The sequence below is a fragment of the Gossypium arboreum genome, chromosome 12, assembly GCF_025698485.1.
Source record: "Gossypium arboreum isolate Shixiya-1 chromosome 12, ASM2569848v2, whole genome shotgun sequence".
NCBI classification, from domain to species: domain Eukaryota; kingdom Viridiplantae; phylum Streptophyta; class Magnoliopsida; order Malvales; family Malvaceae; genus Gossypium; species Gossypium arboreum.
In genome coordinates this window covers 104,619,517-104,641,303 of record NC_069081.1, presented here as the reverse complement: position 1 = coordinate 104,641,303, position 21,787 = coordinate 104,619,517, and the positions used below count along the sequence as shown (strand labels likewise).

The window sequence follows — 21,787 nt, the reverse complement described above, 5'->3', positions numbered from 1 at the left end:
ATATTTAAGATTAATATATTTAACCCAACAATATATTATGAATATGGAAAATACATGAATATGGAATAACAATCAACCAATAGATTATGACAGATTGCAGGAAAAAAATAGAAAAGTGCGCTATTATTATTAATAAAAGAAAATTTATTGATAGAAGAAAATAAAATATATATAATTAAAATTTAGAGAGAAACTAAATACATAAGAGTAATGAAAAAAAAACAGAAGAAACTCTAAATGCTTAAAGATCAAAGTTGAAGATATTCCACGAAGCGATATTCTTACAAATTTTGGGCAGAATCATGAATAAAAAGACTTAAGAACACGTTTAGAAGTGTATTAGGCATATTCATGTAAGTCATATTACCACCATGAAATTTTGACTTCGTGACTTGATTACTCGATGTCACAACTATGGAATTGTAACGTTGCGACCTAGTCACTTAACATCTCGACGTCGCATAAGTTACATCGTGACAACGCTACTTAATAAGTTTTGTCACTATATCAAAAGTCCCACGTCATGCTTGTTTTCAACTCTATACTATTTTAAATAGTTTTACCTTTTTTGGATTTCAATCACCTTCAATTAACCCTAATAAATCTTAAATGATTTTAAAACTTTGAATCTTATCTAAAATATATTTTAATTATTTTTTAAAAATGTTTCAAATTTTCAATTCTTAAATAAATTCAATATTTCTTTTTTATACATGCTTCGGTGGAATTTTTCATTCGTACTGGTTGTCTAAAATGGATGAAGGTGTTATATTAAATGACATTTAACCCTATTAACTCTTATAAACCTAATAAGAGCTATATATATATATATAGTATTATATAGATATATAAATTCTAAGTCTATTTGTAACAGCTCGATTTTCAGTAGTGTCAGTAATGGTGGTTTCAAAATCTCGTTATTCAATGATCGAATCTGTAAATATTATTAATTAATATTTACGAGTTAATTATAGTATTATATTATATTTTGGTATGACGAATTCATTAATTTGATAGTTAGTTAAGGCACAAGTGTAATGACCCTAAAGTCAATGATATTGAAAAATGAGTTATCGAGACCTCGTTTTCATAAACCGAGCTTATTGTGTAGGTGAACTGAATTTTAGATAGGTAATTTTATCGAATTAGTAACTAAATAAGATACAATGACTATATCGTAAAAATGGTAAAAATTAGTTGTTATAAATTTTTAATTGTTAAAGGGCTTAATAATAATTAACCAAGGTTTGAATGACAATTTGGCCACTATTAAGACTTAGAGGACGGTTGGTGTGTAGAAAACTAATAAATTATGATATAATTATATGTTGAAGTAATAAAATATGTTTTTATATAATGAAATAATAAAATAAAACAATTTGAAAAAAAGAAAAGAAAAAAGAAAGAAAGCCATCTTCTTCCCATTTCTCATCTTTTGGCCGAAACCTTAGAGGAAAAAGAAAGATTGAAGTTTCAACTTTATTTTCTTGCATGGTAAGCTTTTTTAAGTATTTTTTCATAAATTTTATATTTTTGAGACTGTTGTAACTTGATTTAGTTATTATGGGTATTAAATAGTAAAATTATTAAAGTTTTGAAATGTTACCATTGATGGTTTTTTATGTTTTTAATGTTAAATGGCTTGGTTGTAAGTTTAGAAATGATAAAGGACTAAATTGTAAAGTGAACTTTATTAGTTTTGAGCTTAAGGACTAAAATGTAATTATTTCAAAATTATCATGAAATGTTAGTAATTATGGATTCTAGAGAACCTTAAAAGGATGTATTTAAAAACTGTTCGTGAATGGAACTTAAATGTGAAATATATGTTTGTTTTGGTTTTAGGGACTAAATTGAATAAAATGTGAAACTTTAGGAAACTTTTGTAAAATGAAATTAAATTTTTATATTCTTATAATAAGTTGTTGAAAGATGTTTAGAATTGATAAATTAAAATAAATTATTATAGATAAGGATTTGAGTCAATTGGAAGATAATCGAGAAAAATGAGAAATTATAAATTAGTCCCCGACACCTTAATTACTTGTTGCTTTTCTAGGTAAGTTCATATAGAACTTACTTTATCAATTCATAATATGTTTGTGTTATGTTATGTAATTTTAGTTGTATTATCGTGATTATAATGTTTTGACACAATCGTAAAATACTAATTAAATGATAAATATGAATAGGTATATGCTATTGAATGGATTTAATTAGATATGTAATTGGATAGTATGTATGTGATGTTGTTATAAGGTTTAAAATGTATATAGATCGTTATTTGATATATGAAAAGGTATATACGGTCATAGGATTGAAATGATTCAGAAATTGTAACGGTGCCTAAATGAATTTAGTAAACTATTAGAATATGAGTGACAGACCATTAAGGTTCAAAAGTAATCGGCTGTTGGTCAGGGATTTCTTTATCGATAGTTGCGATCCATCATGTGTTGCGAATTCTCAACAGCTCGAGTGAGCAGCACCGAATAAAGTTGCAAAAGTAAACCTGACCTACAACTTGTGTGAACAAATTCAAATATCACAGCTTGAGTAAGCAAATTGAATTAGCTTGAGTAAGCAAATTGAATTATTCTTTATTGATGCTTGAGATCCAGCCTGTATTATGGATTCTCGACAGCTTGAGTGAGCAGCATCGAATAAAGCTTGTATAAGCAAATCAATTCTATAGTTTGTGGAAGCAAATCAGTTCCGTGTATCCGAGTTCAATATTCTTTAGTTCTTCGAGTGAAGATAGAAAGTGCAACAAAAAATGAAATGGATGTAATGGTGGTGCATGGATGAAAAAAATATACATGTATGTGTTTGCAAATGAGTTATGAAATGAGTTGTTAAACATGTAGTTGATTATGTTATAAATTCATGTCATGTAAATGAACTAACCTCTGAATGTACTTGTTGACATACATGTGAAAATAGTAGGATTCCAAATGATTTCTGTAATGGCCTAAATTCAAGGTTATTGGAATAGTGGTTTCATAACCACAAATCCGATTTAAAGAGAAATTTATTTTAATATTTTTGCATGAATTTTGATATGATAGGAAAATCGTATGAAAATATCGATAGAAAAATTTTATCGATTTAGCGGTTAGTTAGAAAAAGAAATTATTGAAGAAATTGGGTAAAAACAAGGTATCGAGACTTCGATCTCGTAAAACCGAGTCAGAAATATTTTTATAAATATTTATGAAATTTTAGTAATGTGGTATTAAAATTTCATTAGAAAATTTTAATGTTTGGGTAGTCAATTAAATGAAAAGGACTAAATTGAAAAAGGTGTAAAAGTGGTTGGGATGATTAAATAGCTTAAGTGTGTAATGAGAAAGGATTTAAAAGGAAATTAGACCCAAAATTTATTTGGTCTGGACATGAAATCAGCAAGAAAATGGATGATTTAAGGGCAAAATTGGAATATTGCATAATTAACTAAAAAAAATTAGGACTAATATGGAAATATCTAGATTTCTTGTGATTTCTCTTCATTATCATCAGCCAAAACGCCATAGGAGGGGTTCTTTAAGCTGGTATTTCATAATTTTTGCACCAAGTGAGTTAATCCTTACCTTTTTCTCGTAATTTTTGTGTTTTTAAGACTTTTACAACTAGGTCCTACTATTAATTTCATTAGTTTTTTATTTCATGGATGAAATTTAAAGTCACCATGGTTGATTTCTGTAAGTTTATGATTAAATAACATTAAATTGAAGCTTTAATTTGTTTATGAGATGATTTTATTAGGTAATTTTAATAGAAATTGATTTTAGGACCTAATTGTGAAAAAGTTTGGAATTAAAGTCTAGTGCTGAAATTCTGATTCCCAAAGGTTATAAGTAGTTTAAAGTGATAGAATAAAGTGTTAATTGAGAATTAATTGAGCAGTGACGAAATTATCATTTATTAAAAGCTTAGAGAAAAAATGGTAATAAACATATTGCACTAAAACAGTTTTAGACAGCAGTGGTAAGCTAACTTTGAAAAATCACCATAAATTTTAGAAATCAAATTAGAGGATGAAAAAAATATGGAATTAAAGCTTATTGAGTCTAGTTTCTCATAGAATAAATGGTATAAGAAATTGAATTGTAAATCATGAGATATAATAAATTTTGTGAGAAGTGTTCCCCTGTTTTGACTTTGGACAATCATAAAAAATTGGAGAAAAATAATTAGGGGTTAAAATTTACATGTTTAAATTATTAATGAGTCTATTTCAATATAAACAAATGGAAACATCATCCAAATTTTGTACTAAGAGATAATTAATTTTTAGCAAAGAATGGTCGAAGCTGTCAGACAGTAGAACAGGGGTAAGTTTAAAGATTTTACTGTACTTATTGGTTGAACCAAAAATTCTGAAAATTTTATGGTAGAAAGGTATTTGAGTCTAGTTTCAGAAACATCAAGCAATTTTTAATTTGGAATTTTGTAGCTTGAGATATAAATAATTTAGTAACTATGACTCAAATAGACAGCTCTGAATGAACTATAAATAATAGTGGAATTATAGAGAATGTTACAATTTCCATGTTAGTCTCAGTATGTCTCAATTTTTTAATTTTGAATTGAGGTAAGTTTACTGTTTTAACACCTATGAGCTTACTAAGCACATATAATGCTTACTCTGTTATGTTTTCCTGTATTATAGTTGTCTTTTGCTGATCGTGGAGATCGAATAGACTTGGAGCTCACACTACCCAGCTTCAGTTTCAGTAGACTTTTGAACCATTTTTGACCCAGTTATGTGGAATGTAAATAGGTTTCAATATGGTTAAGTGTTAATTTTGAAAGATGATGAAATGGTCCCTATATAATACTTGTTTGGAATGTGTATATAATATGTAGATAGGGCTTGAATTGTATGTGTGTATAAATGGGAGATTTTATGTGTTTAAGCTAAGAATGTGGTTGGTTTTTGAATGCCTCTTTAGAGTGCTTAAAATTTACAAAATGGTATTACGGTTTACAATGGTTGAAGCTCTCAAATGGTCGTATTTGATTGTAAAATGGTTGGATTAGTGTGATATAAATGGTATAGAGTTGTATCAATTGACTTGACTGGTTCGTGATACTTATTTAACCTTGTTGTGTAATGGTTTCATTGAGGCATATTAGTTAGATGATTAGGGATTGTTATATGATATGTTTTGGTATGTTTTGAACAGGTTATTAAGTTACCAAAATGCATTTTGAGATTACATCTTAAGGTTGGATTTGAAGTAGACATCAAATGGCATAATTTGTACCACACGATCATGTTTCATACACGGGCTGGTGACACAACCATGTGTCTATTGGGAAATAGTTAAAAGCACACGGTTTCTGATTGTCACATAGGTTGACCACACGCCCATGTGAGTACTATAGAGTTGGTCATCTAGTTTTTTCACACGGTCTCAGTTTGTTACACGGTCGTGTGACTTTTGATGAATTTTTTCAATTTGATCCACACGGCTTGGATACACGACCGTGTGATCCCTATTTTGCATGATTACCTTTATTTTTTGAAAATGTTACAGTTTGATCCCTGTTTGTTCTGGGTAAGTTTTAAAGCTTTTGTAAGCTTGACTTAGACTCGGTTTTGTTTGTCATGCATGATATATGTAACAATTACATGTTATTTAATATTATTGAATTTAGTTTTGCATGTAATTGTTCCGTTAACTATCATAACATCCTATAATTCGGGTTCGGCGACCGAACTAGTGAGGGGTGTTACAATATTATATCCCTATTTACTCTTATGGCTCCCTTAGGAGCTGGTTTTATATAATATATAGATATGTGCTATTAAGAAAGGATGAATAAGATTAAGTAAAAGTACCACGGAGGCATTATACTAGAAGTCAGATTACATTTTACCTCCTCTATTCAAAAATCGGGTAAATTAATCCCTATACTTTAAATCAAAGTACAGGGGCCTCCATAGTACTTGTACCAACACCAATAACCACAATATTTTGCGACAACACTATCTTTAGTTGACAGTTTTTGTCTTTGTATTAGTTTTACTAATGTATTATGTAGTAAGAATAATAATTAGGATGCCAAGTACAAGAACATAAAAACTTGCTCTTCATGGAATAAAAAGTTAATGTGTAAAGAATCCGTGCGATTTTGAAGACTACGAAAAATAAGGTGTGAAAAGGTCAAATACATGTTATTGACATGAAACAGAGGTTTGAAGTTAAGGGGTCTCTTTGAATAACATGATATGATGAGTGTTTAAAATAGAAAATAAAGTTGACTGAGTCTTAACTCGGTTGACATCGATATTATTATTAGTGCAAAAAGACGTGGATTCGAATGTGCTCAAACGCATTTTATCTTCCTAATTACGAGTAAGAAGGATTTATGGACAGTTCTAATCATTATGTAATAAAATAAGGAAAAAATGGAGCTCATTGATTTCATTGAATGAGTAATTAAATCTATATGTTCAAGTGAAGAACATTTTTTTTTAAACATTTTCATCTTTAAATGACTTGGTAAAGCCTACAAAGTAGTTTGAGAAAGTAAGTAGTTAGAATCTCACTTAGATGTATATAATTGAGGTTGCAACTTGAGAGTAAAAAAAAATTGGACTTAAATCATTGCTTATTTGTAATGTTGATTTTAATGATTTGATTCTTTAACTAAGAATCATTAAATGTAAGTTAATTTTGCATTAACAATTTTTATGTGCAAAATCTTTTTGTCGTTGTGATTACAAAATATTCGAAGATTTACTTTTAAATTCATTTTGAATTCATATTTAATAATGATATTTTATTTTTATTTAAATTTATTTATAAAATAAATATTTAACACTTAAATAGCATTTTAAATAGTAAAATAGTTTTTGGGAATTAGTAGTAAAAATAAATAGACTTTGGTATCACTTAAATTGAGGATAGATGTATTAAAATAAAGGTTAAAATATGTTATAAATATTTATACTTTTTAAAAATAGAAATTTAGTCATTATACTCTTATTTTATGGAATTTAATTTTTTATTTTTAAAATTTAAAATTCAGGTTAATTGATAAGATTATTATTATTTTTATTAAATTTGCTGCTATAACATTTTTAAAATAAAAAATTCACTTAATAATCATTAAATTAAAAATAATTTAATTTTTAATTTAAATTTAATAAAATAATTAATAATATTAAGAGTTGACATTGAATTTTGAAATATAAAAAGTTGAGTTTAAATTTTGAAATATAAAATATAAAAAGTTGAGTTTGAATTTTGAAATATAAAAGGTAAAAGAGAGTAAAGTGAATGAAATAAAAGTACAGCTTATTTTTCGAAAAGTACATACTTGTCCCACATTTTAACTTAAAATAAAAGTACTATGAGTAATTTACCAAAAACAAGCAGAAACTGATAGAACAAGGTTTTATAAAGGCATTGGAGTTGGCCATTTTAAGTAACCATAACCAATCTAAGCTTGTTGTAGAAACCATCAGTCTTCATGCTGGTACCATACGAACTGCAAATGCAAGAAAATTTGAAAAACTAAGCTATATCGAGCTCAACTGTTTCCTTCATCCTGCAAATAAATGGAAAGACGCAGTAAGTTGAAAACTTACAACAACGTCTTCAATTGCAATTTTGATGAGGTTAGTTTCAGAAACTATGAACAAATTTTGCAAAAATTGGCGTTACTCCATCCACATTTTTAAACCTCTTAATTATTTTTATGCAGTTTTTTTTTTAAATTTATGATTGAATTATTATACAAACAAAACGAAAAATCAGTTGTTTTTTTTTTTATGTGTAATTTGATTCTCAATTATCGGTTTCGGTTTTCTGGTTAATTTTGTGACTATCCTTTTAAAAAAGTTGGGGATAAACATATGACGGGTTTCTTTTTTTGTTAATTCCCTCTTTTTTTAACTTTTAAAATTGATAGGTATATTCCGATTTTAGATATTTGTTGAACGTAAAGAAGCTGCTGAGGATAGCCCGGAGACACTTCCGACGAGTCTAATTTCAACAGTTCATATGTTCAATGCTACAAAACTAAAGTATGTTTGTTCTTTTTCTCTTTTCCAATAAGTTTATTATAATTGTTTTTCTCTTAATTTCTGAAAAATAAACATAGTAGAAATTGTTCAAGGGAAATGAATTGATTGCATTTATTTCTGGTATTAGTTCAGCAATTTGATAAATTAACGAAGCTTTCAACTTAGAATTGAAATTGCTAATGGAATGAAACGTAATGTCTTTTCTGAATATAGTATATATCAGAGAATTTCTGCTACCAAATGCCTTTGTTCTTCATGCTTATGATTTTAAGTGTCCGATGTATCCAACATGGTCCTTCTCACTTTTTACTTTGTTTGGAAGAGCTTATCATCATCATGAAATTCTATCATAGACATATGTGTCGAACACGGGTACTTTAGGGCATGCATTGTTTTTCACGATTTCACTACAATGTTCATTGCATAGGCTGTATATTTGTTATTCATTCTAGATTCCTTCCTCAATTCATAAAACTGACCAGTCATCAAACATAGATATTGTTTTCAGCATTACAATGGTGTTATTATTATTATTATTATTACAATGTTTTGAAGTTGTTGAACGTCACATAGTCTTTGAACTTTGTCTAAATCTGTGAACACTTCATCTTTTCACTGACATGGCGAAAGGTTTCTTTCTGTTTTTCATTTTCCAGGTAGATCTATGTGTTGATAAATACAAATGCATGATTTTGACCCTGTTTCGTACAAACTTTTTAAGTTATGGACTCTGATAGCATCAATAGAAAGAGTAAGAATTCAAGCAAACGTGTAAAATTTAAGGATGAAAATGGAAACAGTAAGCATTCAAGTGAAGATAGTGGAAGCAGTAATGATTCAGATGCCCTTTCAGAGATCCTAAATAGTATTGAAGGAACTAAAAGTAATGGCAATTCTGGAATTATTAAGGGCTCAGGAAACAAAAATGATGTTGAAATACACAAAGGGCCAAAAGATGAAAGTGGAAGAAGTAATCGATCAGAAGTAGCTCAAGGGGAGATTGATAGGTCTAAAGGTGATATGTCAACTGAAAATATTAGCTCGCCGACATCTTCGTCTTCATCATCATTGTCTTCACCTTCATCTGGTTCATCTACCGATGATAAGTCTCAAGCAGATACACAAGAATCAGGCATATCAGGATTAACTTCTGGCAAGAGCTCTTCCATATTAAAACGAACTCAAAATGGATCTGCAGGTTCAACATCTAATTCCCAAGTTCCCATTGTTGCACAAGAATCAGCATTGACACAATCCCCTCCAATCCAAGTAATGGATAGAGGGGTTGAAGAGTATGATCCGTATAGGATTCCGTCTGCTGTATTTTCTGTAAGTAAATCATCAGCACCTATGGATTGGAGTCTTGCTTCTAATGACTCATTGTTTAGCATTAAAGTAGGGAGCACTAGTTTCGCCAGAGATCTAATTCAAAACAAGGAAACTGCCCGTGGTGTGGAAAAGCCAGGTGAAGTTAAGGCATTAATTCCATTCCCTGCTGTTGCTCCAACGTACACAGAGAATTTTGAATTTGACAAAAGCAAGGAAACTGTGGTTTCAGATGATGCTGTTAAGGATAAAACAGCCCTTACTGCTGAAGAACCAATTGTTGACAAGTCACTGTCAATTGCGCCCTGGAATCAGCCCAATATTTCTGAAAGTAGAATTGGTCAATGCTCCTTTGACTTTCCAGTGTAAGTTGACAGTGTTCTTTTATCTGCAAAATTATCCTATATACTTGTGGATTGATGTGCTCAACATAAGTTTTTCTTTCTGCAAAACAAGTACCTTTTACCTTGGTGTCTATGCAGTTGTTCATACAAACCTTATGTTATCATTTATTCATTCCCATATGTAAATTTCAAACCCAATGCTTGTTTGATGCATACCCATGAAGCACAGACACTTCGTGCATGGATCTAACATGGAAAATTGTTTCGTTGGGGTGGAATACATGCTTGACATGTGAAAACACCTGGACACAGCACAACATGCAAAGCAGGGGAATCAACAATGAACAAAAGCTATTTGCATGTTAATATTTAAAGAAAAGTATCAATTATATATTCTTTTTGCATACTATTGTCAAAAAGGAAAATAAAAAGTTTGCGGTGTCTTGTCGTACCCATCTTCTAATTTATTTCAAATCCATGTGTCACAAGGTCCTTATCAAGAATTGCATGTCCATGTCTATTCTTCTTATGTGCAGAATCATATAGAAATTTCAAACCTAGTGGTTTCTCTATAATGAATATGCACCTTTTCTACTGCAGAAAAAACAAAAGCAAGAAGAAGTGTGCATGGCCATCATGCTCCTGTTCTGGTTGTAGCTGGGCTTTCTGCTACTGTTCTAATTATAGCTGCGCGTTGTGCTACTGTTGGAACTGCAGCTTGAAAAGATTCTGCTGTTGTTGTTCAGAGTATGTTTCTCTTCTTCTCCCTACATCTATGCTACTGTATCAAAAATTAGATATAAGTAGATCTTTGGGCAAGAAAGACTTTCTTTTAAAAGATTGATGTCAATATTTGTGTCTGATCACATATTTGGAAATGAGTATAGAGAGGATAGAGGTATGAATATGATGCTCCAAGTAAATGAAAAAACTAAGAAGAATCGAGCATACTCAATCGCATCTCCATATCTGACACTCACTCATGTCCAATTAACATAGGCTGCACTTATGATGCATATATTTGGGTTGTTGTATGCAGTTTTCTTCAGTGTAGACTTCTCTTTTCCCCCACCTTTATCAAATATTAGATATAGCATATCTTTGGGAAAGAAAAACTTTCTTTTAAAAGTTTGATATCCGGTATTTGTTTCCAATAATGCTCTAAATATATGAGAAAACTGACAAGAAATCAAGCATACTCAATCACATGTCCGTATCCAATACTCATATCCAAGTAACATGGGTTGCATATTATGCTTACGATGCTTATATTTGGGGTTTCATATACAATCTACAAGAAATTCTAGATCTTGTGGGAACTTTTCAGCTGAAGTTATATTGGTATCATTGCAGTTCAGAAGATGAAAGTAATGTTTCAGAGGAAGAAAAAGTGCAGCAGAAACTACAAGAAAAGCCTAATGTTTCAAAGAAAGAAAAAGTGCAGCAGAAACAACAAGAAAAGCCCTTGGCCTCTGCATTGAAATCGAAATCAGCTTGCAGCAACTGTTGGAACTGCAGCTTGAAAAGATTCTGCTGTTGTTGTTCAGAGTATGTTTCTCTTTTCTCCCTACATATATGCTACTGTATCAAAAATTAGATATAAGTAGATCTTTGGGCAAGAAAGACCTTCTTTTAAAAGGTTGATGTCAATATTTGTGTCTGATCACATATTTGGAAATGAGTATAGTGAGTATAGAGGTATGAATATGATGCTCCAAGTAAATGAAAGAACTAAGAAGAATCGAGCATGCTCAATCGAATTTCCATATTTGACACCCACTCATGTCCAATTAACATAGGCTGCACTTATGATGCATATATTTGAGTTGTTTTATGCAGTTTTCTTCAGTGTAGACTTCTCTTTTCCCCCACCTCTATCAAATATTAGATATCTTTGGGAAAGAAAAACTTTCTTTTAAAAGTTTGATATCCGGTATTTGTTTCCAATAATGCTCTAAATATATGATAAAACTGAGAAGAAATCAAGCATACTCGATCACATGTCCGTATCCAATGCTCATATCCAAGTAACATGGGCTGCATATTATGCTTACGATGCTTATAGTTGGGGTTTCATATACAATCTACAAGAAATTCTAGAACTTGTGGGAACTTTTCAGCTTAAGTTATATCGGTATCATTGCAGTTCGGAAGATGAAAGTAACGTTTCAGAGGAAGAAAAAGTGCAGGAGAAACTACAAGAAAAGCCTAATGTTTCAAAGAAAGAAGTGAAGCAGAAACAAGAAGAAAAGCCCTTGGCCTCTGCATTGAAATCGAAATCAGCTTGCAGCAACTGTTGCAACTGCAGCTTGAAAAGATTCTGCTGTTGTTGTTCAGAGTATGTTTCTCTTTTTCTCCCTACATCTATGTTACTGTATCAAAAATTAGATATAAGTAGATCTTTGGGCAAGAAAGACTTTCTTCTAAAATATTGATGTCAATATTTGTGTCTGATCACATATTTGGAAATGAGTATAGAGAGTATAGAGGTATGAATATGATGCTCCAAGTAAATGAAAAAACTAAGAAGATTTGAGCATACTCAATTGCATCTCCATATCTGACACTCACTCATGTCCAATTAACATAGGCTGCACTTATGATGCATATATTTGAGTTGTTTTATGCAGTGTTCTTCAGTGTAGACTAATCTTTTCCCCCACCTCTATCAAATATTAGATATAGGATATCTTTGGGAAAGAAAAACTTTCTTTTAAGAGTTTGATATCCGGTATTTGTTTCCAATAATGCTCTAAATATATGATAAAGCTGAGAAGAAATCAAGCATACTGAATAACATGTCCGTATCCAATACTCACATCCAAGTAACATGGGCTCCATATTACGCTTACGATGCTTATATTTGGGGTTTCATAAACAATCTACAAGAAATTCGAGATCTTGTGGTAACTTTTCAGCTTTAAGTTATATTGGTATCATTGCAGTTCGGAAGATGAAAGTAATGTTTCAGAGGAAGAAAAAGTGCAGCAGAAACAACAAGAAAAGCCCCTGGCCTCTGCATTGAAATCGAAATCAGCTTGCAGCAACTGTTGCTCCTGGTTCCCTTCGTGTCGATGGCGTTGGTGTTGCTCATTTAACCGTTGTAAAGGAAAATGCTGTTGTTGAAAGGAACAACCAAAACTCAAGCCACTGGCCTCTTCCCAGCCAAAAATGCCTGCCCAAATGGTGCACTTTTGTCATTGGATGCTTGCACATAATCTGTTCAAATTTAATCATCATGCGTGGGTCATGTCTTCAACACAAATTCAGAGGCCCTCGTTGAAGTGATATACATTTACATACATAGACGCACACAAATATACTTCAATGGAATCTTAAGTTCCTAGACATCTTTTCTTCTTATGTATAATTATACGAGAATCAGGTCCTTTTAGCTAGTGAGAATATAAGGGGGTGCCTAGGGACTGCTGCTGGGAAGGGAAAATTAACCTTCCCGAGTTTAGAGTAGAGATAATAAAATACAATCCACCGCGGATAGTGTAACAGGCTAATTTTTGTTTATGCCTATTCCATCCAAACTTTTAAAATTATTATTTTACTCTTTAAACTATTCTATATATATTTTTTATTTTTATTTTGTTATAAATAATACATAGCAAAAGCTTGTACACTTGAAATGAAAAGGAATTTGACCATTCATTGTCAAATTTTCAATGCTTTGTTTCGATTTTTATAAACATCTTTTCTATTATAATATCTATATTTTCAAAAAAATTATTAGAATTTTTATATCTTTCAATATTTTTATGTAATACTTTTTAAAAATATTATTTAAAAAATCCTAAATAACCTATCCACTCCCATCTTTCACTTCAAAAGAACACTAATTTTTAAAATAAATATTACTTATTATTTTTTTCCATCCATCTTCAAAATAAATTAAAAAAAAAAGCAAATAAGTCAATGAAGCTTTTGACATAGTTTGTAAAGGTTGTAACCTTAAACTTTTAATATTTGAATTCAGATCCTACCCTATGGAAGTGTAATCTAATTTTATTTTAACTTAAATCTTGTCTTTGTAATTAAATTTATTTAATTTTATTTGATGATATCTTATCATTATTAATAGAAATAATTATCATTATACCTCTTCAAAAAATAAAATGGACGAAAATATTTGTTTCATTTCATATTATTTTACAAATGAAGCTGTAGAAATTTAACCAAAAAATGATGATAATAAATGACCAAGTCTCAGAATCCCTTCCTGATTTTGTAGAAAAGCTGGAATTGATTTGAACCAATGGAAATGGGTGAGAGTTAATGTGACATCTCACCCACTAAATGCTTTTATTAATCTCCAATCAGACACCACCCATCATTAATGTTGGTGTCACATTTGTGGTCCTCACTTTTTTATATTAACTTGAATTGTGAAAACAAGTTCTAAATTTAATTCAAAATTTATTTATCATTTAAAAAATTTAAAATTAAATTTTTTTGGATTTTTTAACCATTACTAACTTACAAGGAGTTACTTTTTTTTTTCTCCTGAACAAACCCGTTATAGGATTTTAGCTGAGTTGTTCATATCTAAGATTTGATTATAAATTAAATTATTAGAAATAGAATTAAAAAATATATCTGGGCATTCCATTTCCACATGGTTACACCCAAAAATTGCACAGCACACCGTTCCTTGAAAACATTAAAATATTTGCTACATTATTGATAATTCCACAAATATCCTATTTTATTATTTTATATTAACTGTACCTACTCATTTCTCGGTCACTATCTATTCCTTTCAATTAATTTTTTATCCAATGTATTAGTATCTTCGTGAGCGAAGTTAAAAAATAAAAAATTAGAGGTTAAAATTAAATTATAATTTTATAATAGTAAAAATATAATTTTAAAAGATTAAATTATAATTTTAATATTTTTAAAAGTTAAAGTATAATTTTATTTTTACTAATTTAAATTTTAAAAATTAAAAAATTAAAATAGATAATTTTTCATTTTATGAGCCCTAGATTCACCCTACATAGAAAATAAAGATAAATTCCTTACTTATTACAATAATAAATATTATTATAAATAATATATAAGTGATTATTCTATACATTTTAATGAATTTGTTTATACATTTAAATTTTTTACCTTATAATCATATTTCATCATTTCAATTTAATTCTTAAAACCTACCTTAAATATGCCATTTAATTTTTTTAAAATTTGGACAACATATCTCAATAAACAATTTTAATTGTCAAAAGGTTTAATGATAAATTTGGTCACTAACTTCTGTATGTTTTGTTAAAATGACCTTAATTATATTATTGAGCTTTTTTTTGCTATCAACCTTTGTTATTTTTTCAATCTACTTTTTTAACATATTTAATTAATAAATTTAAGATTTTAATTTTTCTTTTCTTTCAAAAAGTTTCAATCTTTCGTACATTTGTTTCTTGGGAAGTTTTTCTCTTGAGTTAATTTTTAGATAATTATGTTTATTTTCTTTAAATTAAGAGTTATTTTGAAATTTAATGTATTATTTATTTATTTTATTATTGTCCACGTGTAATTATCTTGGGTTTTTACCCTAATATTATAAAAAATTTATAAACTAAAATGGGTTGTCCACCAGATTAATTACGAAAATAGTATAAATTTTGGGGTCGCGCCTACCTGACAGGCGCAACACAATTTTTTAATATTAATTTTTTTCGTTTAAAAAATTTATTATTATATTATTATTTTTTAAAAATATTTAAAATAATATATGGGTAAAAATACGGGTTTTATCTTGGTGGAAATACCGAAAAGGGTCGTGCTGTCGGTGTAGGTGATTGCCACGTCGACTCCCCCTCTCTTTTTTTCTTCTTTCTCGAATTGTCCTTGTGTTGCACATTTTCGTAAAATATTTGTTCTTTTTTAGCAGGATTTCCAATACCCCGTATAATATGTTGATGTGCCTAAATTTTTTGTAATTTAACTGACAACCTATTTCGATATATAATTATTTTTTGATTTAAAAATTTTATTTAAAAAAACTCCTCTTACCTGGCCTCGTAAGAAACTTTAAATATTTTAATAAAAATAAAATGTGCATGACATATTATACGAGGTATTAGAAATTCTGCTAAAAAAGAACAAATATGTTACGAAAATGTGCAACACAAGGGCAATTCGGGAAAGAAGAAAAAAAGAGAGCAGGGGAGTTGACGTGGCAGTCGCGCCTACTTGTCAGGCGCGACTAGTCGTGCCTACCTGACAGGCTCGACCCGTTCGGGTATTTCCCACCCATATAAAACCCATATTTTTACTCATATATTATTTTAAATATTTTTAAAAATAATAATAATATAATAATAATTTTTTTAAACGAAAAAAGTCAGGTAGGCGCGACCCCAAAATCTATACCATTTTCGTAATTAATCTGGCTGACAACTCATTTTTGTGTATAATTTTTTTATAATATTGGGGTAAAAAACCCAATTATCTTATTGGGTTATCTTAGTAATAAATTACATCTCATTAAAAATATTCCACATATGAAATTCCACATCATCTTCATTAACTTTTTTAAAGGTACTTTCGTTAAATTTGTTAGAAAAATGTAGATTGAAAAAAAAAAGAACAAAGGTTGTTAAAAAAAGACTCAAAAATACAATTAGGACTATTTTAATAAAATATAAAACGTTAGTGATCAAATTTGTCATTAAACCTAATCAAAACCATCTTATTGAAAAGGTAAGATGTAAATACTAATCAATTTGTGAAAATATTTTTTTTATCATTAATGATTTGATTTAATGATATGGTTTAAATTTATTTTTTTTTAAAATAGCAGTTGAAGTGAGATACAACGATCATTTTAATATTACTTTAGCAAATATGGTTGTCTAATTATTACCTCAAATAAAACAAATCCTATTATCAATTTTTCTAACTTTTGTTTTTTTAAAATATATTTTATGTTACAAATTATAACATATTATGCATTCCTCATTCAAAATCACTATTCTAAATCTAGATGAATTCTCAAAGTAATAATAATAAAATTCTAAAATATTTCAGTGATATAATATAAATTGGAGTACAAAATAAGATTTTTGTTTCTATTATTATGTTTACCATTTTCAGTTTACTTACAGAAAAAATGAATAGAAAAGAAACTTAAGTTTAATTTATTTAAAAATGGCCATACAATGAAAAAAATATGGAGATGAACAATGAGATTTTGGGCATTTAAGAAAAATAGATTTGTTTATAATTTTATTTCCTCTATCCCAGTAAAAATGTGACCTTTTTAGGTTCAATATTTTAAATTTCATTGTAATTATTTTAAATATTTTAATTATTTTTTATAAAATATTTTTTAAAAATTTCATTAAATTTTTATAATATTTTATTTCAGAATTTGATTTTTACAAGTTTAATTATTTCTCATAATTATAAAATTTTAAATATATTTTATATTTTCAAAAAAATAAGAAATTTCCAAGCTTTTTACAATTTTCTAATAATTTTATTTTTTTGGATTTTGGATTAAAATTATAAAAATTTAAAATGACACTTTAGTTATAGTTTAAGGACCAAATTAACCATTAAGTCTATGAATAAATGTGCAATGTCATTCGACTATTAGTTATTATTTTATAACATTTTATAGTTGAGTAATTAAAATAAAAACTTATTAATAACTGAGTTACTAATAGTATAACTCATTCAAATACTTTTTAGGAATAGTGATACGTTGATATTCATACCAGAGATAACAAAGATATGACTTAAATAATCAATTTTGAATAATTAAGTGATTAAATTATAATTTTTATAATTTTGTGATTAAAATATAAATTTATTGATAATTAAATAATTAAAAATGTAGTTTATCCTACTGAAAAACATAATAATCATACAAAATTATTAAAATGTTAAAAAATTGATATAATAATCTTTTAAAATCTTTTTATAAATTTTTTAGAAAATATTAGAATTTTCTTTTATACTTTTTCGTAAATTAAAAAAATTTATTTGTAATATAAGTAGGAAATGTGGGATACAAAATAGGCCCCACAGTCCGCCTGGTCTTCCAAGGAGCCGCCGTGTGTTGATGGACGGTTATGATGTATTAATTGACCGGCAGATGGACCCCACCTCGCTCACCCGTTAGTCTGCGTGGGCCACACTATCTTGCATAGAAAAAAAAGAAAAGAACAAACAGAGCTTTGCTCAAGAGTAGACTCAGACTTTCTTCCTTCAACACCATCAGAGAAGAAGCAAAATAAAAAACGCGTTTTTCTCATCCAAAGACTTTAATCAAATGATTTTTGCCGTTAGGAAACAGAGAGAGTAATCTTTGGTCCCTTTGGGGGTGGATTCTTTCTTTCAACAACAGAGATATCATCTTTGTTATTCTAACCAAAAAAGAAACACCATGAAATGCTATCTGTTCTGTAAAGATTTGATCTTGTTTGTGTTTCAACTGTTTGCTTTCTTCTACTTAGCTTCAGGGAACTTGGCTTCTGATAAAAGAATCCTGTTGGAGTTCAAAAGCTCTGTTTTTGATCCTTCTGGGGTTCTTTCAAGCTGGAACTCTTCAAACAACCCTAATCACTGCTCCTGGTTTGGAGTTTCATGCAATTCAAGGTCTCAGGTCATCTCTATCACCATTCCTGGTGGTTGTCGTGAAGTTTCTGAAGGTAACTTTGCTCAACCTTGTTCTTGTTCTTCAAAGCTGTCTAAGTTCCCGTTTTATGGTTTTGGATTGAGGAGAAGTGCATGTTCTAAGGGGAAATTAGTGGGGAACTTGTCACCTTTGGTTGGGAAACTTACTGAGCTTAGAGTTTTGTCTCTTGCTTTTAATGATATTGGTGGTGAAATTCCTTTAGAACTATGGGGTTTACAGAACTTAGAAGAACTTGATCTTGAAGGGAATTCACTTACTGGTAAGTTGCCTAATGAATTTGTGGGGTTGAGAAATTTGCGGGTTTTGAATCTTGGGTTTAATGAACTCGAAGGGGAGATTCCAGGATCTTTCTCAAGATTTGTGGATTTGGAGGTTTTGAATTTAGCTGGGAATAAGCTGAAGGGGTCTATGCCTAGTTATGTTGGTAGTTTCCACAAGTTGAAGGGACTTTATTTGTCTAATAATCAGCTAAACGGACCGATTCTTGAGAATTTTGGAAGTAATTGTCGGTATCTAGAGTATCTCGATCTGTCGTGGAATTTCCTAGTTGGGAGTATTCCCAGTAGCTTGGGGAATTGTCCGCGGTTACGGACTCTTTTGTTGTTTTCTAACATGTTGGATGGTGTTATTCCTAATGAGCTTGGTCAGCTGCATAAGCTCGAGATTCTCGATGTTTCTAGGAACAACCTTAGCGGTTTGATCCCCATGGAGCTTGGAAATTGTGCTCAGTTGTCGGTTCTTGTCCTTTCCAATCTCTTTGATCCCGTGCTGAGTGAGCAGAGTTCAAGTGAAGAGCTTTCATTTCGATTGCCACTTGCTACTACTGATGAGTATAATCATTTTCGAGGCTCCATTCCCATGAGAATTACTACCCTTGCTAAGCTAAAACTACTTTGGGTGCCAAGGGCAAATCTTGAGGGGAAGTTAGCAAGGAGTTGGAGCGGTTGTGAGAATTTGGAAATGGTGAACTTAGCTCAGAACCGCTTCAGTGGGGAAATATTTGGCGTGTTTGCTGGATGCAAGAAACTACAGCATCTGGATTTGAGCTCGAACAGGCTAACCGGGGAGCTTGATGATAAGCTTCCAATTCCCTGTATGACACTTTTTGATATCAGTGGAAACCTCATGTCCGGATCGATCCCCAAATTTAATCAAAGTGTATGCCCCGGCTTTTCCTCCTTGAGTTACGGACTTCTCCAAACCCGTGATCCAGTATTTTTGTATTTGTCATTCTTTGCGTATAAAACGCGGCATGCAATGGTTTTTCCGTTTTCTGGTTCGAAAGCTGTGTTGATTCACAATTTTGGTGGAAATAGCTTCTCTGGTTCACTCCCAGGGCTGCCAGTTGTACCAACAAGATTGGAGAAGCAGATTGATTATGCATTTTTAGCTGGTGGGAACAAGCTCACTGGATCATTTCCGGGAAGTTTGTTTGGAAACTGTAATAAGCTTCATGGGTTGATTGCTGATGTTAGCAAGAACAAATTGTCCGGTCATATTCCATTTGGAATCAGTGCAATTTGCAGATCTCTTAGATATTTGGATGTCTCCGAGAATCAGATTACGGGGTTAATTCCCAGATGCTTCGGGTACTTGAAATCTCTTGTTTTTCTTGACCTAAGCAGAAACAAGTTTAGAGGTCCGGTTCCTGAAGGGCTCCATCAGTTGAAGTACCTCAAACATCTCTCCTTGGCAAGCAACAACCTGACTGGTTCCATTCCTTCTAGCTTTGCACAGCTTCGTTCCCTTGAAGTGTTGGACCTTTCATCAAATTCGCTATCTGGTGAGATTCCACAAGGTCTTCTTGATCTGAGAAACCTAACTTCTCTTCAGCTCAATAATAATAAATTCTCAGGGGAAATTCCTTCTGGTTTCTCGAACTTGAAGTCTCTTTCTATGCTTGAAGTATCATCCAACGACCTGTCTGGATCATTACCATTGAATGGTAATGCAGTGAATCATACAGGTGTCCATGAAAAGCCTTTACTTCGTTCACACCATGTATTCTCGCTGTCTGTACGGTCTGCTGAAACAACCTTCACTGGAAGTTCACAAATTGGTGCAGCTTCTCCTTCCAGTAATAAAATTGATGATCAAAGTCTAGATTCCATTGAGATCGCATCCATAGCATCTGCCTCAGCCATTGTTTCAGTTCTTCTAGTTCTAGTCATTCTCTTCTTTTACACCAGGAAATGGGTTCCAATGTCCAGGGTTCAGGTTTCTGAAACTAGGGAAATTACAGCTTTTGTTGACATTGGGGTTCCATTGACGTATGAAGCAATTGTCCAGGCAACAGGGAACTTCAGTGCTGGAAAATGCATTGGGAATGGAGGTTTTGGTGCTACGTACAAGGCTGAAATAGCTCCGGGAACTCTAGTGGCAGTGAAGAGGCTTGCTATTGGAAGGTTCCAAGGTGTTCAGCAGTTCCATGCTGAGGTGAAGACCCTTGAAACAATGAGGCACCCTAATCTTGTAACCTTAATAGGTTACCATGCCAGTGAAACGGAGATGTTTCTCATATATAATTATTTGTCAGGTGGTAATTTAGAAAATTTTATCAAGGAAAGGTCCACAAGAGCTGTAGATTGGAAGATTGTTCACAAGATTGCTTCGGATGTAGCCCATGCACTTGCATATTTACACGACCAATGCAATCCAAAGGTTCTGCACCGGGACGTCAAGCCAAGTAACATATTGTTGGATGATGATTGTAATGCTTATCTGTCTGATTTCGGATTATCAAGGCTTTTGGGTACCTCCGAGACCCATGCAACAACTGGTGTAGCCGGCACATTTGGATATGTTGCACCGGAGTATGCTATGACCTGCCGTGTATCTGAGAAGGCTGATGTCTACAGCTATGGGGTTGTGCTTCTCGAGTTGATATCAGATAAAAAAGCTTTGGATCCTTCTTTCTCCTCGCATGCAAATGGTTTCAATATCGTCTCTTGGGCCTGCATGATGCTGCGACAGGGTCAAGCAAAGGATGTGTTCACTGCAAGGTTATGGGATAGCGGTCCGCATGACCATCTTGTAGAACTGCTGCACTTGGCCATTACATGCACAGTTGATAGCCTCTCAGCAAGACCAACTATGAGGCAAGTTGTCCGTCGGTTGAAACGAATCCAACCTTCTTCGGTAAGATAATCTGGTTTCTGGGTGCATACTATGATCTTGTAAGGAACAGCTTAAGTGCACAAGTCATAACAGACTTGTAGTTTGTACATTCGCACCAAAAATCAAAAATGTCATCCCCTGGCTGAGAACAATCCTTAATGATCTGCACAAAAATAGCAGATATGAATTTTGGAGACTGCTTTATATAAATGTATTTCAGTTCTCTTTGCTTTTGTAGTGCTAATCAAGGCAGGTTTAATATGTCAAGATTTTTACTTTTGTAGTGCTAACCAGTGTTTA

The 21,787-nt window shown here is 31.1% G+C and overlaps 2 protein-coding genes across 4 annotated transcripts; both read left to right on the top strand.

The window, feature by feature from the left end:
* Window positions 1-7,371: 7,371 nt before the first annotated feature.
* On the top strand, window positions 7,372-13,279 carry LOC108477096 (cell wall protein RBR3). 3 transcript variants are annotated; one of them, XM_017779545.2, is made up of 8 exons: window positions 7,372-7,633; window positions 7,927-8,041; window positions 8,698-9,506; window positions 9,600-9,732; window positions 10,312-10,458; window positions 11,065-11,259; window positions 11,858-12,049; window positions 12,657-13,279. In XM_017779545.2, the coding sequence occupies exons 3-8, from the start codon at window positions 8,765-8,767 to the stop codon at window positions 12,835-12,837; spliced, it is 1,590 nt and encodes a 529-aa protein (XP_017635034.1). In that variant the 5' UTR covers window positions 7,372-7,633; window positions 7,927-8,041; window positions 8,698-8,764; the 3' UTR covers window positions 12,838-13,279. The 3 variants fall into 3 exon arrangements, with proteins under 3 accessions (XP_017635034.1, XP_017635033.1, XP_017635032.1); XM_017779544.2 differs by having other exon boundaries at window positions 7,944-8,041; window positions 8,698-9,732; XM_017779543.2 differs by having other exon boundaries at window positions 8,698-9,732.
* Window positions 13,280-17,883: 4,604 nt separating this feature from the next.
* On the top strand, window positions 17,884-21,731 carry LOC108479497 (LRR receptor-like serine/threonine-protein kinase RPK2). The gene has a single exon (XM_017782141.2). It carries the CDS (start codon window positions 18,119-18,121, stop codon window positions 21,515-21,517), a length of 3,399 nt encoding a protein of 1,132 aa, XP_017637630.1. The 5' UTR covers window positions 17,884-18,118; the 3' UTR covers window positions 21,518-21,731.
* Window positions 21,732-21,787: the final 56 nt, after the last annotated feature.